The 17,474-nt window shown below is 44.4% G+C and overlaps 1 protein-coding gene across 1 annotated transcript; it reads left to right on the plus strand.

Moving 5' to 3' along the window:
• The first annotated feature begins 993 nt into the window (after nt 1–993).
• On the plus strand, nt 994–8,804 carry LOC106561021 (dihydrolipoyl dehydrogenase, mitochondrial). The gene is made up of 14 exons (XM_045688114.1): nt 994–1,148; nt 2,056–2,131; nt 2,283–2,362; nt 2,616–2,684; nt 2,816–2,885; nt 3,052–3,152; nt 3,993–4,136; nt 4,238–4,339; nt 4,532–4,722; nt 4,933–5,103; nt 5,259–5,448; nt 6,827–6,964; nt 7,064–7,153; nt 8,089–8,804. The coding sequence occupies exons 1-14, from the start codon at nt 1,110–1,112 to the stop codon at nt 8,152–8,154; spliced, it is 1,527 nt and encodes a 508-aa protein (XP_045544070.1). The 5' UTR covers nt 994–1,109; the 3' UTR covers nt 8,155–8,804.
• Nucleotides 8,805–17,474: the final 8,670 nt, after the last annotated feature.

Raw genomic sequence — 17,474 nt, forward strand, 5'->3', positions numbered from 1 at the left:
GAAACAGGTGAGCTGGTTCTGCTCTTTTTGGCCATTTTCTGGTGTTTTGTGTTGGAAAACTGAGCGGGTCGAGCATAACACGTCAACCCTGTTACGCATAGATAGACAGGCTAGAAATATTTTAACAAGTTCATTATTTTTTGGGAAGCTTGCATTCAATTGCCACTCCCTGTTGCACACAAGCTTCCATTCTCCCTGTCACAATGGGATTAATGGGTGATTTAAGAATAATTCTTCAACCCAGTTACTTCATTTGGAACCTAATATGTTTTTTTTTAAACCTCTTGAGATGGGAAAACATGTGTTTTATGCTTGTGTGTGTGAAGTCAGAGCAAATAATTTATAATGTGCATAATATTCTCTTCGGTGCAAATAGTCTGTAAGGTGCAGATCTGTGCAGGGAGACAGCTAGGTTTAGCTTTTCAGCAGTCTGATGGCCTGGTGGTAGAAGCTGTCTCGGAGCCTGTTGGTCCAAGAGCCGATACCGCTTGACAGATGGTAACACAGTGAACAGTCTGATGGCCTGGTGGTAGAAGCTGTCTCGCTGTTGCGCCTTCTTCACCACATGGTCTGTGTGGGTGAACCATTTCAGATCGTCAGTGATGTGTACACCGAGGAACTGGAGGATTTCCACCTTTACTGCGGTAACGTCGATGTGGATAGGGGCATGCTCCCTCTGCTGTTTCCTGAAGTCCACGATCAGCTACTTTGTTTTGTTGACGTTGAGTGAGAGGTTATTTCCCTGGCATCACTTTCCCAGGGCCCTCACCTCTTCCCTGTAGGTTGTCTCGTCATTGTTGGTAATCAGGTCTACTACTGTTGTGTCGTCTGCAAACTTGATGATTGAGTTGGAGGCGTGCGTGAGCCACGCAGTCATGGGTGAGTTATATTCATGTTTTAGACGCAAATAACCTTATTTTGTTATTGATTTCTAGAACACCTGTTTGGATCAGATTAAATGTACTATGACAGCAAAGATTTTTTACATCATAGGGAGGCGACAGACAGTATTTGTCTTTCTTGGATTGTTACTGCGCAAGCGCAATTTCGTGAGTCCTTGGATGATCCGCCTGCTGTAGGTTACGCAGCCTGTAAGGGACACATACAAAATGCAGAGCTGGAATCAAGTATATCGCACTCTGGCAACGGTAAGGAAAAACAATTCTATGTCAATTAGTTGTTCAAGTTGTCTGGAACAAATATGAGTTAATGTGACATACGTTGGAGAGTTATCTCGGCTGTCTTTCAACGCGATTTATGAATTACAGGCCTTGCTAGCCACCTAGAGTAGCTATGCTGGTTAAACTCTCCAGCTATATACTAGCAGCTAGCTAGCCTAGCGTTAGCGAGTATACAGTTAGCTAGCTAACTAATGTTAGTTGGCTCTTCCTATATTATATGCCCTCCCAAGCTAGCCTTGTTTGGTGCGTGTCTTGTGCAACATTATTGCTGGTTAGGCTGAAATTGTTTATAAGATACATTGGCGAACGTTAATGTCATTACAAAATAATCCATCTCAAAGTAAGCTAAATTAGCTAGCTAGCTACCACAGTCAACAAGCATCCTCTTGCGAATGACGAAAATGACATCCAGCCCTGTTTGAGGACTGCTACCAATGATACATCATTGACTGTCAAACTCCCAAGCACTCAACTTTGATTTGTAAAGCAATTTGATGAATCATATAACACTGTTGTTAGCCAACAGTGTATGTAAGTAAGATCATTATTTTATTTTCACCAGTACTTGATAACTAACAGTAGTTAACAAATGTAGCTAGTATTGTAACTAGTTCAACTTTCTACGACCTTATAATCATCACATACACTCACTCACTGTAATACTTGCAATCCTGTTCAGATTGCATTGGCCTTTACAGGATTTTTGTCTTGCGTTCTAGAGTGCTGAATAAAAAAACGAAACATTAACTGACTTCTTGACATGGATGACAACTACAACAACATCACAGCAGAACCATATACAACGCAAGCTGACATTAAAGTCAAAATCTGTCTGCTCACTGTCCCAATTTGTGTCCCCTCCTAACACATACAGCGGAGCCACCAACTCCCGAATAGGCTTCAGGGTGCAACTGTTCTCTCCGTCCGAACATACGCTGACAAAGCACAGAGTAAGTCAACGTTTCACTCCAACGTTCAATTAGCTAATCCGAGGTGCTGCTCTTATCAAACTGAATCCCAACATGTACACAAGGTGAATACAACATGTTCCTCTACAACTTGTTGCCTCTTCTGATAAACATGTTCTTTGCACTCCTACAGTTGATGCTGACGTCACAGTGGTGGGCTCTGGTCCTGGTGGATATGTTGCTGCAATCAAAGCAGCGCAGCTTGGTTTCAAGGTAAAATTAGGCCTCAGTGTATATAATTTCCGCAGCAATCGAATGTTTGCTCCCGTCCGCACAGGGCTCTGCGCACCTCCCTGGAATAGGGAGATTTCGGAGTATGTGCAGAGGTGCCGTCAGGCGGACGTTGTGATATTGCATCTTTTTGTTCAAGCGGACACAGCGGAAGGTGTAAATAAGGCTTAACCTTTTTATTATTAGTGATGCCCATCTTGTCGTCATTGTTCACCAACTTTGTTTTCTACCACAGACGGTGTGTGTGGAAAAGAATCCCACCCTAGGCGGGACTTGTTTGAATGTCGGCTGTATCCCCTCAAAGGTAAACATTGGGAATGAGGGGTTCATAGAACTTTTGCTAGGTCTTATTGCGCAACACTCTGACTGTGCAACTTTGTCTTTGCGAGTTGTTGAATAATGTCACATGTCTGTCTCCCTTGTCACCTTGTATAGGCCCTGCTGAACAACTCCTATCTGTACCACCAGGCCCATGGCAAAGACTTCGAAAGCAGGGGCATTGAAAGTAAGAGTCCACATCAGCTAGAGCAGTGGTCACCAGCAGCCTGGCCCTAGAGAGCTGAAGGGTGTGGACAGGCTTTCGCTCCAGTCAAGTCTTTGGGGATTCCAGTAACAAACATTTACTTGAGACTCTTGCTCTCTCTGTCTCTCTCGCTCTCTCTCTGTGCCAGTCTCAGGGATTACATTGAACCTGGAGAAGATGATGTCACAGAAGAGCGGGGCGGTCAAAGCACTGACAGGAGGCATTGCACATTTATTCAAACAGAACAAGGTGAGGTCTCAACTATATAGTTCCTCCCTACATTGGGAGAGGGATGCCTAGTTCACTCTAGCCTCTGCCAGGCTTTCATCTCACCTTCTATATATAAGCCTGTGAAAGTTCTTGTCAGAAAGACGCTAAAAGAAGGTGGAGGGTATCCAAGCCGTTTCCCCCTCCCATCAATTGGAATAGGCACGTTCAGAGGCAGCGATTCTTAACCGAAAGGCAATTATTTTCAATGGTGCCCATGTGGGGTAGTCTCATTTCAACCAAAAAATAAATAGCCATCAAAACATATATTATGCTAGCACCGTAAATTAGCTACATTCTGGATATTTTGCGCTTCTGAAGAGGGATGGAAGGGGTGGTTGTTTTTGAAAAATCGTGTCTTCTCACAGCCAATCAGCGCTCCACTCACCTATTTTTACAATATGAACTTCCCCAGGCTCTGGAGAACAATGTGAGCAAGGCCTGGAGCCGAGCGGCGGCCAAGTTCACTCAAATTACACATTTGGCTCACTTTATGGATAAATGGCAACTAATCTAGGCAACTAATCAAGACAGCATCTGTAAATATGGGTAAGTTAGTGAGATTTCACCTCAGCAGGATTATAAGCTTGAAACAGTCAAAACAGGCTGCTGATATCTTCTTTATATGGAGGTGACCATCTATGGACATTACATTGTCAATGGACTTGGGTCTTTTTCATGAACTCCCTTGTAATTTGAATCCATCACGAAGTTTGATACCAGTGCAAGCTGTTTTGATGCTTCCCCTTGGATTCTTTGTTCCAGAGTTTGTTATGAACTTGACCCTGACTTTAATGATATAATGTGGCGGTTTCCCCTCAGGTGACGCACGTGAATGGCTATGGGAGGATTACAGGCAAGAACCAGGTGACGGCCACGGCCGAGGACGGCAGCGAGCAGGTCATCAACAGCAATAATATCCTCATAGCCACTGGCTCCGAGGTCACGCCCTTCCCCGGGATTGAGGTACGTTACTGTACTACAGTACTAGTTTGTAGCAGATGACCAGATGTTAGTTGACATGTGTCAAAGCCGAGTCCTAACTCTCCTAACCCCTGTGCTGTCAGGTTGATGAGGACACTGTGGTGTCCTCCACGGGAGCCCTGGATCTGAGGAAGGTCCCTGAGCAACTCATCGTCATCGGCGCCGGAGTCATCGGGGTGGAGCTGGTGAGGGACGACACGCACACATACACACGATTTACAGCATGGTCTGTAAAGAGTCACGATTTACAGCATGGTCTGTAAAGAGTCACGATTTACAGCATGGTCTGTAAAGAGTAAGTGGCAGTATGAGGATTCCAACTCTTGGGGGATTCCTAGGGTCCAGTCTAACATCCTGTTTGGCCTCTCGTTCTCCAGGGGTCAGTGTGGCAGCGTCTGGGCTCCAATGTGACAGCGGTCGAGTTCCTGGGCCACGTGGGCGGCATGGGCATCGACATGGAGATCTCCAAGAACTTCCAGCGCATCCTGCAGAAGCAGGGTATTAAGTTCAAGCTGGGCACCAAGGTCATGGGCGCCATCAAGAGGCCTGACGGCAAGATCGATGTGGCGTGAGTTCCATCCCCCGGGTGTGTGTGTGTGTGTGTGTGTGTGTGTGTGTGTGTGTGTGTGTGTGTGTGTGTGTGTGTGTGTGTGTGTGTGTGTGTGTGTGTATAGGGTGGCTCTAGCTGTGAATGAACAAAATCACTAAGAATGAATGTCTAGTTAAAAATCAGTAGGTATGACCTAGCCCAAACGTTACCGTGTGTTCTTGCCTCCAGTGTGGAGGCGGCTGCCGGCGGGAAGAACGAGACTCTGACGTGTGACGTGCTGCTGGTGTGCATCGGCAGACGGCCCTTCACCAGGAACCTGGGCCTGGAGAACGTGGGCCTGGAGCTGGACAACAGGGGACGCATACCCGTCAACAACCGCTTCCAGACCAAAGTACCCAGGTAGACCTAAACTACCACACCCCTCTGTTATATTCAACACCTGCTTTTTCAATACACACCTATATTCCAACCGCCTCTCACCAAGGTCTCTTTCAAAAGGCACTAAATGTGATAACTCAATCTTTCCTTCCCATTTATTCCATCTCCCTCTGTAGTATCTATGCCATTGGTGATGTGATTGCCGGGCCCATGCTGGCACACAAGGCGGAGGACGAGGGCATCATCTGCGTGGAGGGCATGGCTGGGGGCGGCGTGCACATCGACTACAACTGTGTCCCCTCTGTTGTCTACACACACCCCGAGGTGGCATGGGTGGGAAAGACGGAGGAGCAGCTCAAAGAGGAGGTGATACACACATCTCCCCAAACAAACACCCATAGTTTTGACCAAATTAAGTAGCGGACATGGCTTTTATATATATATATATATAATATAATCACTGGATCAATGCTTTTGTTTGGATTTCAGCTGCTAAAATGTTGATTTGTGATTAAAAATACACTGAACAAAAATATAAAACGCAACATGTAAAGTGTTGGTCCCATGTTTCATGAGCTGAAATTAAAGATCCCAGAAATATTCCGTACGCACAAAATCTTATTTCTCTCAAATGTTGTGCACAAATTAGTTTACATCCCTGTTAGTGAGAATTTCTCCTTTGCCAAGATAATCCATCTCCCTGACACGTGTGGCATATCACAAAGCTGATTAATCAGCATGACCATTACATAGGTGCACCTTGTACTTGGGACAATAAAAGGCCACTCTAAAATGTGCAGTTTTGTCACACAACATGATGCCAAAGATGTCTAAGAGGGATTGTGCAATTGGCATGCTAACTGCACGAATGTCCACCAGAGCTGTTGCCAGAATTGAATATTCATTTCTCTACCATAACCTGCCTCCCAACTTTGTTTTAGAGAATTTGTCAATACGTCCAACAGGCCTCACAACCGCAGACCACATGTATGTCTGGGTGAGCGGTTTGCTGACGTCAGCGTTGTGAACAGATTGCCCCATGGTGGGGTTATGGTATGGACAGGCATAACCTATGGCCAGCGAAAACAATTGCATTTTATTGATGGCAAGAGATACTGTACTGAGCCAAGACCATGACGAGATCCTGAGGCCCATTGTCGTGACATTCATCCGCCGCCATCACCTCATGTTTCAGCCTGATAATGCACGGCCCCATGTCGCAAGGACTTATACACAATTCCTGGAAGCTGAAAATGTCCCAGTTCTTACTTAGCCTGCATACCCACCAGACATGCCACCCATTGAGCATGTTTGGGCTGTTCTGGGTATGACAGCGTGTTCCAGTTCCTGCCAATATCCAGCAACTTCGCACAGCCAATGAAGAGGAGTGGGGCAACAATCAACAGCCTGATCAATTCTATGTGAATGAGATGTCACTCTGCGTGAGGCAAATGGTGATCCCACCAAATACTTACTGGTTTTCTGATCCACACGCCTACTTTTTTTTTTTTAATACACTAAATTGACTGATGTCCTTATGAACTGTAACTCGTTGCGTTTTATATTTTTGTTCAGTATTATATTGAAATCCCTGCAGGTATAAGACTTAGCCACAAGGTGGCGATACTCTCCCCAAATTGTTGACTTTCCAAAGGAGCCAAAGTCTCCCAAAGTATCGCACATATACTATCAACACAGAAGAGTGCCCATAAAGCATAACAGTAACCTCAACTCTACTTCGCAGGGCATCCCATACAAGGTGGGCAAGTTCCCGTTTGCCGCCAACAGTCGAGCCAAGACCAATGCAGACACTGATGGCCTGGTGAAGATCCTCGGCCACAAGGAGACGGACCGGTTATTGGGCGCTCACATCCTGGGCTGTGTGAGTCATGCTACCTCAGGGCTCCTTAGCAGATGAAAATGTGGGCTATAGCGTATGAAGTTGTATGCTAACTATGGTGACCTTTGACCCTTGTCTAGGGGTGCAGGAGAGATTATCAACGAGGCGACGCTCGCCATGGAGTACGGAGCGTCCTGCGAGGATGTCGCCAGAGTTTGCCACGCCCATCCCGTGAGTTAAACGCACACACGACAGGGGCATGATCAAATACTGATTCATACATACATACGTCATGTTGTAGAATAATGCAAGTTCAACAATGCCATTTGATATATGGAAGTGGTGGTTACTAGTATTTCAAATGGCAGATACTTTTGTAAAACAATCACTGGGTGCGCCGTCATACCCATCGTAGAACAGGGGTTGGTTGGTCAGTTAAATTGATATTTAAGATGGACCATCAAGCTATTTGATTATCTATTTTAGGACACTTGAGGGCAGGCCTATCAGGGAAAAAATGTGATGACTTTAGAATCTGACCTTATTGCCATGATCTCAATAAGTTACAGCACAAGAGATGGCAAATTTCAGTCTGAAGGAAGTATGCTTTGGAGTGATTGAAATGCATCAGGAAGGTATTGGGAAGTTCAGGAAAACATCAGGGATGATCAAACAATCTTATGAATGTTTGATTGGTAAATCCAATTCAGTTTCCTCAGTTATTCTGTGCAGATTCATCTCTCATTTCGAACGAGTTCTGCACAGCTTGTATCATCATAGGTGAAAACATGCACATGTTCCAGTCTTAGCTTTTAGGGTTGGGGTCATAGTCTGTAATAGATTAAACCGTTCAAAATCTAGAGGTAAATTTGTGGGAAGAAAACGATTTGAAGATGTGCCAGGATCGCTAGAAACGGTTTTACTGCGCCGTTTGTCCCTGCCGCTAGTAAGGTTATGCACGTAACCACGGTTCTGAAGTGCCGCATTCAACTGACTGAGGAAGACACAACACATTCTTTCATATTATTCCCGCGCGCCCCACAATGACTAAGGCTGATATAGGGCCTAGCCACAATGTCATTCAAATGCACACACATCCACATTTGTGGAACCGCACCACCTACCTGTCAATCTAATCTCTTCTTCCGTCCATCCCTCTCTTCCAGACTGTGTCCGAGGCCTTCAGAGAAGCAAACCTCGCAGCCTCCTTCGGGAAAGCTATCAACTTTTAACTGCCGTCTTCGCTCACACAGCTGTGTACATAACCGTTCTGTCCACGACGTCCCCAAACCAGAAATCAGTCCACAAGCAACGCGCACACTCTAGGAGGGGGACACGGAATGTACCGTGACCCCTCAACTCCAATTAAGAGGCTCCTCTGTATACATACATAGAAAACAAAGACAAACCTTGTATCACATTAAGTATGTAATTTAAATGTTCTCAATAAAGGGGTTTGGGTGGTAAAAACGGACTGGAGATAGTCTTTTTGACATTCTACATCGGAGGTGTCTTGGGTGTTGCACTCAAGGTTCGCTGCTATATTAAATAGCTAACTATATATAGTCGCAGTATATCTAGCATTTTTCCAACACCACTTTCTTATTAGTACAGTGCTCAGAGATGTATATTCATAGGTTGGTATTGGGTGGAATACTGCTGTTTTTAACAATAAGAGATGAGTCATGACTGAGTATTTTTAAAGACTGAGGCAAAACTACTTTTCAATTTTAGTAAAGAGGTTGGAAAGGCCAAATCAGCAACTCGCTTGTATGAATTGCAATACTTATTCAAATATGGCTATGTTGTCTTTGTGTGTATACATTCTTGCTTAACTCAGAGCTCTACAAACACAATAAAATGTAGTAACGTTTCAAGTCTAGTGATGTGTGATGCATTGAAGTGGTGTTCAGTGCAATATGTGGAACAGCAGAGGGACCTATACCAACTACTTCAGTAAGATGTGACTTCCTCTCCATCCTCATGCATTTGGAGTCACTGTAAATCAGGTGAAAGCAGTAGTGGTAGTCTGCTAAAGGGTTTTCCCAGACACAGATCAAGCCTTCTTCTGGACTTAATAGCATGCTCAATCACTGAAATGGTTTAGTCCAGAAGTATACTACATAGCAGGATCAATGATTTAGCCAGATAACTCTAAAACAACCAGAAATAATTACTGCTACAGGGAGCCCCATTAAATTGTTTTCACTAATTGGTATTTTGAACGATCTGATGTGACTGGTCAAAAGACCAATTAGTGGGGGAAAAAAGAACAGAATTGGGCTGCTTGTGTAAATGCAGCCTTAGCTGGCTAACTCATTGATCCTGCTTTGTCGTATAGTCACCCCTCAGGACTAGGGGGGTAGATCAGCTTTAATATTGCAGCTAGATTGACAGATGCCTCAATGCCATTTTCTGCTAAATATATTACATTTTTACAGACACTATTTTACATAGTTCTCTTCCCTTCAGCACCCCTCCCATTTATCTCTGAACACCATCCCGTTTTGATTTCTATTAGCCATGTAATGTTTCAAATGTCCAGAACCTTTTTATTCTCATAGTTTCTACAGATTGTAAAGTAAAGAAAATGTTTAGGTAAGAGTATTATATTATTGATTGATTATGACTTTTCAAATCACCCAGCAGTGCTATTTGCAGAGTTAGCTCCAGCTAAATGTTGTAATTCTTCAGCCTTTCCGGAACCTCAGACCAAAAACAAGCTACGCATGCTAATTACCAAAACAAGTGATCTAATGATTCTCTTCGCAGCAAAATCTGCAGAGCTGGGATGGTTGTATCACCCATATAAACTGAACATGTAAAGTGTTGGTCCCATGAGCTGAAATAAAAGACCCCAGAAATGTTCCTTACGCACAAAAATGTTTACATCACTGTTAGTGAGCATTTCTCCTTTGCCAAGATAATCCATCCACCTGACAGGTGTGGCATATCAAGAAGCTGATCATTACACAAGTGCACCTTGTGCTGGGGACAATAAAAGGCCAATAAAATGTGCAGTTTGTCAGGCAACACAATGCCACAGATGTTTTGAGGGAGCGTGCAATTGGAATGCTGACTGCCCAAATTTCCAACAGAGTTGTTGCCAGAGAAGGTCATTTTGGAGAATTTAGCAGTATGTCCAACCAGCCTCACAATCGCGGACCACATGTAACCACGCCAGCCCAGGAACTCCACATCTGGCTTCTTCACCTGTGGGATCGTCTGAGACCAGCCACCCAGACAGCTGATGAAACTCAGAAGTATTTATGTCTGTAATAAAGCCCTTTTGTACAGGAATAACTCATTCTGATTGGCTGGGCAGGGGCTCAGCCATGAGTGGCCATCGTGAAAGCCATAGATTAGGGTCTGATGAATTTATTTCAATTGACTGATTTCTTGTTGCATTTTATAAAATCTTTGACATTGTTGCATGTTGTGTTTATATTTTTGTTCAGTATATACATACACAGAGTACTAGTCAAAAGTTTGGACACCTACTCATTCAAGGGGTTTTCTTTATTTTGCCAATTCTCTACATTGTAGAATAAGTGAAGACATCAAAACAATGAAATAACACACATGGAATCATGTAGTAACCAAAAAAAGTGTTAAATAGATTAGATTCTTCAAAGTAGCCACCCTTTGCCTATGACAGGTTTGCACACTCTTGATATTCTCTCAACCATCTTCATGAGGTAGTCACCTGGAATGCATTTCAATTAACAGGTGTGCCTTGTTAAAAGTTAATTTGTGGAATTTCTTTCCTTAATGCATTTGACTCATATATATATATAAACTCAGCAAAAAAAATGTTGTGCGTTACATTTCTGTTAGTCACATGTCTGTGGAACTTGCTCAGTTTGTAACAACTGAGACATTAACGTTTGTCCTCTCACTGTCAACTGCGTTTACTTAACATGTGTAAATATTTGTATGAACATAAGATTCACAACTGAGACATAAACTGAACAAGTTCCACAGACATGTGACTAACAGAAATGTAACGCACAACGTTGAGATTGCCTGCAATGACAACAAGCTCAGTCTGATGATGCTGTGACACACCACCCCAGACCATGATGGACCCTCCACCTCCAAATCGATCCCGCTCCAGAGTACAGGCCTCTGTGTAACGCTCATTCCTTCGACGATAAACGCAAATCCGACCATCAGCCCTGGTGAGACAAAACCGCGACTCGTCAGTGAAGAGCACTTTTTGCCAGTCCTGTCTGGTCCAGCGACAGTGGGTTGGTGCCCATAGGCGACGTTGTTGCCGTTGATGTCTGGTGAGGACCTGCCTTACAACAGGCCTACAAGCCCTCAGTCCAGCCTCTCTCAGCCTATTGCGGACAGTCTGAGCACTGATGGAGGGATTGTGCATTTCTGGTGTAACTCAGGCGGTTGTTATTGCCATCCTGTACCTGTCCCGCAGGTGTGATGTTTGGATGTACCGATCCTGTGCAGGTGTTGTTACATGTGGTCTGCCACTGCGAGGACGATTAGCTGTCCATCCTGTCTCCCTGTAGCGCTGTCTTAGGCGTCTTACAGTACGGACATTGCAATATATTGCCCTGGCCACATCTGCAGTCCTCATGCCTCCTTGCAGCATGCCTAAGGCACATTCACGCAGATGAGCAGGGACCCTGGGCCTCTTTCTTTTGGTGTTTTTCAGAGTCAGTAGAAAGGCCTCTTTAGTGTTTTCATAACTGTGACCTTAATTGCCTACCGTCTGTAAGCTGTTAGTGTCTTAACGACCGTTCCACAGCTGCATGTTCATTAATTGTTTATGGTTCATTGAACAAGCATGGGAAACAGTGTTTAAACCCTTTACAATGAAGAGCTGTGAAGTTATTTTGATTTTTCCGAATTATCTTTGAAAGACAGGGTCCTGAAAAAGTGACGTTTCTTTTTTTGCTGAGTTAATATATAACATTCTATTGGTTGGTGAGGCACCCATGCTCAGGAAGAATGACAGTGGTCTTTCCGAGTGCAACTCGCTCAGTAGATTGGGGATGGTAGATGGCATGGTGCTGGTACCTGGAGTGGAGCTGTTACCTGTCATTGAAGCTCTGAACGGGGCAGGGCTTGGGGACCTGGAGCATTGTCTACGGAAATGCCCCTCCCCACATTGGTAACAGGTGGCTCTGTTAGGACTTGGGAGACCTGAATGTCACTCTGCCCTGGCTGGATCCCCTCCTTCCACTCTCAGAAGCTGCTGGAGCTGGATAGGGGGTTGTGTAAGGCTTTTCACTTCCACCCGCATATGTTTCACCTCTTCTAGCACAGATTCAAATTGTTCCTGGGTGACATACATGGGCCCTTAAACTCTGTATATCGCTGGTGGTTAATTTGAGTCAGACTATGATGATATGCATACAGTAGGCCCTCTGGCCATGTGTGAGCTAAGGTGTCCATGCCCTGGGGTCTTTTGGACAGAGAGAACCAGAGGGAGCAGGTCCACGTGTGCTGTTCTGAACCGCTGCCATATCATCTTCACTACTTGTGGGTGAAGTCTCCATTCCCCGGGGGTGGTTTCTGTCTCGACAAGAAATCTGCCACCTCGTTAACCTTGCATGGGGGATGATGAATGGCTCATAGGGAGGCCAGATGTGGTAGGGCCACCTGTAGGGACCTTACAGACCTTGTTCCCCCTTGATGGTTGATCTGGAACACTGTCGATGTATTGTCTGATCGTATCAAGACACGTTTGTGTTTGAGAACCGGCAGAAAGTGATTCAGGGCTAATTTCTAGCATGTTGATGAGCTCTTTCCTCCAGTGGGGGCACCACTCTCCCCTTACAGACCTGTGTTACCACACCGCTCCCCAGCCTGTTAGTTAAGCGCCGGCCGTCACTACTTCCCACCCTGCCGGAATTGATCTGAGGGACACCTGTAGCCAGGTAGGCTCTCTTCCTACATGGCCTCAGAGTAGAGTAGCACGCCCTTGTCACCTGTATTTTGGTGTTTCTGTCTCAGTTGGGGTCCAAGCGGAGGTCATTAAACCACACTTGTAGTGGCCTTAAAGTAAGCAGACCTAACGGTGTCACCGTGGAGGCCGCCGCGAGCATGCGCATCAGTTGTTGGAATGTTCGTACCTTCACCAATGCAATCAACTGGAATTGTTGCAGAAAAAGATTGCTGTCCACACGCTGAGGTGTTATACATACCCTCTTAGTGCGGGAGTTCAGAGCCATGCCAATAATGGTGAACTTTTGGCTTGGTGTGAAGTTGCTGTTTTCGTTGTTCACGGTAAGACCCAGTCGAGTGGGGGCACAGATGAGTCAGTCGTTGAGGTAAGGAAGGATCTTGATCCCCTGTATGTGGAGGGATCGCAGGGCTGTGCTTGTGAAGATGCGAGGAGCCAGGGAGAGACCAAAGGGTAATACCGGAAACTGGTATGCCTGGCCCTGGAAGGCGAACCACAGCAAACGCCTGTGTTCCGGTAACACAGGAACGTGAAAGTAAGCATCTTTTAGGTCCAGGGATGTGAACCACTCTCCTGCGGATACAGTATGGAGAACATAGACCATCCACAACATGTAACATTTTGAGAAAAACAATGGATATGTTGCCGTAAGAGGTTAGTAGAATCTTATTCAAAATGATTTACAGCTGTAATGGCTGCCATAGGTGCTTCCACCAAGTGTAAACTCTGGGTAGTGTGAAGACATATGCTACCAATACATTTTCATTTTGTATTTATTTTATTAATTTGGAAAATGTTCTATATTTTTCTTTCACTTTGAAAAAAGAATAAGTTGTGGAAATAGGAAAATAATTACATGTAATCCTTTTTAGATTTAATTTCAAGGCAGCAAAATGTGAAGATGGTGCAAGGGGTGTGTAGACTTTCACTAGTAACTGTATGTAGGAGGATGCAGATGTAATTATATAATAATGAAAGTCATAGAATTTATATAAATTCAATTATCGATATCAACAAGCCTAATTATTGATATTGCTAATTTAATTGTTGATACACATTTTAATTATTTATATTGATACAAAAATCCAATCTGATATCAATAAATCATGACACAAAAGAAATACAATTATAGATATCAATTTCAATGACAATATGTTAAAACGGCTTTCCATAATATGTCATGGTACAAATTTCTGAACGGATCTTGCGCAATAACTACTGTATCTATTGAGCTCACAAGTAACAAACGATCCTATTATTATGGTGGGAGACACATGGTTAAGTACTTCAAAGGACCATAAAAGGGTGATAACCCTCATGCACTTAAGGAGATCATGAATATTATGGACACATTAGAACTAGCGAATATATGGAGGCAAAAAATAAAAACTGACCTAGTAAGATATGAGACTTAATCAAGCTAGCCATCTTGACTACTTTCGTGTTATTCTCACAGGCTCCAAAAGTGAAAAAACATCTTGATAGGACAATTTAAACTGAGCCATGTTGGTTTAAAAAGCTGACTCTTCCAAATGAAAAATGTATCACTTGTGATCAGACCACCATCTGGACAGAGATATTGGATGACAATTTGTTCTTAGCTAACGCAAACTAATTTGACTTTTTCCCTGCACAACATACAGTACCAGTCAAAAGTTTGGACACACCTTCTCATTCAAGGTTTATTTTTTTTAATTTTTTTTACTAGTTTCTACATTGTAGAATAATAGTGAAGACATCAAAACTATGAAATAACACATATGGAATCATGTAGTAACCAACAAAGTGTTAAAAAAAAATCTAAATATATTTTATATAGTAGCCAACCTTTGCCTTGATAACAGCTTTGCACACTCTTGGCATTCTCTCAACTAGCAAATTGCTGTTGACTTTTTCCACATTTTGTTACATTACAGCCTTATTCTAAAATGTATTAAATTGTTCTTTCCCCCTCATCAATCTACACACATACCCCATAATGACAAAGCAAAAACAGGTTGCTAGAAATGTTTGTAAATAACAACACTGAAATATCACATTTACATAAGTATTCAGACCCTTTACTCAGTACTTTGTTGAAGTACCTTTGGCAGTGATTAGACTCAAGACTTCGGTATGACGCTACAAGCTTGGCACACCTGTATTTTGGAAGTTTCTCCCATTCTTCTCTGCAGATCCTCTCAAGCTCTTTCAGGTTGGATGGGGAGCGTCGCTGCACAGCTATTTTCAGAGAAGTCCGGGCTCTAGCTGGGCCACTCAAGGACATTGAGACTTGTCCCGAATCCACTCCTGTGTTGTGTCTTGGCTGTGTGCTTAGGGTTGTTGTCCTGTTGGAGGGTGAACCTTTGCCCCAGTCTGAGGACCTGAGTGCTCTGGAGCAGGTTTTCATCAAGGAGCTCTCTACTTTGCGCCGTTCATATTTCCCTCGATCCTGACTAGTCTCCCAGTCCCTGCCACTGAATAACATCCCCACAGCATGATGCTGCCACCACCACCATGCTTCGCCGTAGGGATTGCGCCGTTCATCTTTCCCTCGATCCTGACTAGTCTCCCAGTCCCTGCCACTGAATAACATCCCCACAGCATGATGCTGCCACCACCACCATGCTTCGCCGTAGGGATTGCGCCGTTCATCTTTCCCTCGATCCTGACTAGTCTCCCAGTCCCTGCCACTGAATAACATCCCCACAGCATGATGCTGCCACCACCACCATGCTTCGCCATAGGGATGGTGCCAGGTTTTCTCCAGACGTGATGCTTGGCATTCAGGCCAAAGACCTCAATCTTGATTTCATCAGACTAGAGAATCTTGTCCTTCAGGTGCCTTTTGGCAAACTCCAAGCGGGCTGTCATGTGCCTTTTACTGAGGAGTGGCTTCTGTCTGGCCACTCTACCATAAAGGCCTGATTGGTGGAGTGCTGCAGAGATGGTTGTCCTTCTGGAAGCTTCTCCCATCTCCATAGAGGAACACTGGAGCTCTGTCAGAGTGACCATCGGGTTCTTGGTCATCTCCCTGACCAAGGCCCTTCTCCCCTGATTGCTCAGTTTGGCTGGGCGGCCAGCTCTAGGAAGAGTCTTGGTGATTCTTCTTGTCTTTAAGAATGATGGAGACCACTGTTCTTTTTGGGACATTCAATGCTGTAGACATTTTTTGGTACCCTTCCCCAGATCTGTACCTCGACACAATCCTATCTCGAAGCTCTACGAACAATTCCTTCGACCTCATGGCTTGGTTTTTGCTCCGATAAGCACTGTCAACTGTGAGACCTTATATAGACAGGTGTGTGCCTTTCCAAATCATGTACAATCAATTGTATTTACCACAGGTGGACTCCAATCAAGTTGTAGAAACATCTCAAGGATGATCAATGGAAACAGGATGCACCAGAGCTCAATTTTAAGTCTCATAGCAAAGGGTCTGAATACTTATGTAAATAAGGTTTATTTATTTTTTTCCATTTGCAAAAATTCAAAAAACTTGTTTTCGCTTTGTCATTATGGGGTATTGTGTGTAGATTTGATACATTTTTTATTTAATTCATTTTAAAATAAGGCTGTAACATAACAAAATGTGGAAAAAGTCAAGGGGTCTGAATACTTTCCGAATGCGCTGTATGTACATGAAGTCAGGGTAAAGAGACTAGGCATCAGGATAGATAATAATAATAATACGAGTAAAACAAAAAACAGAGTAGCAGCAAATGATGTGCGTGTGTGTATTTCTGTTGTGTCGGTATGCTATGTTTGTGTGTGTAGTGTATGGCAGTGTCAATATATTGTATGTACGTGAGTGTGTATGTATAGTCTAGTGAGTGTGCGTAGGGTCAGTGCAAGATAGTTTGGGTACCATTAAATTGATTACTTAGCAGTCTGGCTATTTAGCGGTCTTATGGGTTGGAGGTAGAAGTTGTCTCAGAGCCTGATGGTCCGAGAACCAATGCTCTGGTATCATTTGCTGGACGGTAGCAGAGTGAACAGTATGGCTTGGGTGGCTGGAGTCTTTGGCAATTGTTTGGGCCTTCCTCTGACACCGCCTGATATAGAGGTCATGGTTGCCAGGGAGCTCAACCCCAGTGATGTACTGGGCTATCCGCACCACCCTCTGTAGCGCTTTGCGGTCAAGGGCGGTGCATTCGCCATACCAAACAGGTGATGTAGCCAGTCAGCTCTCAATGGTGCAGCTGTAGAACGTTGAGGATCCGAGGGGCTCATACAAAATCTTTATCAGCCTCCTGAGGTTGAAGAGGTGGTGCCGTGCCCTCTTCACAACTGTGCAGGTGTGTGTGGACCATGTTAAGTCCTTGTGGACGCCTAAGAAGTTGAAGCTCACAACCCACTCCACAACAGCCCCGTCGATGTGGATGGTGACATGCTCTCCCCTTTCTCCTATAGTCCAAGACCAGTTCCTTGGTCTTACTGACATTGAATGGAAGGTTGTTGTCCTGGCACCACACTGCTAAGTCTCTGACCACCTCCCTATAGGCTGATTCATTGCAGTCGGTGATCAGGCCTACCACCGTCGTGTCGTCAGAAAACTTGATGATGGTGTTGGAGTCATGGGTGGCCATGCAGTCGTGGGTGAACAAGGAGTACTGGAGAGTAAGCACACACCCCTGGACTTAG

Source organism: Salmo salar, chromosome ssa10 (genome assembly GCF_905237065.1).
Source record: "Salmo salar chromosome ssa10, Ssal_v3.1, whole genome shotgun sequence".
NCBI classification, from domain to species: Eukaryota; Metazoa; Chordata; class Actinopteri; order Salmoniformes; family Salmonidae; genus Salmo; species Salmo salar.

Bases quoted from the DNA above. Each gene is read 5' to 3' on its own strand.
- LOC106561021 (XM_045688114.1), top strand. From the start codon at position 1,110: ATGCAGAGCTGGAATCAAGTATATCGCACTCTGGCAACG. The intron at 1,149-2,055 runs GTAAGGAAAAAC...TAACACATACAG, and splicing joins TATATCGCACTCTGGCAACG to CGGAGCCACCAACTCCCGAA. The intron at 7,154-8,088 runs GTGAGTTAAACG...CCTCTCTTCCAG, and splicing joins GAGTTTGCCACGCCCATCCC to ACTGTGTCCGAGGCCTTCAG.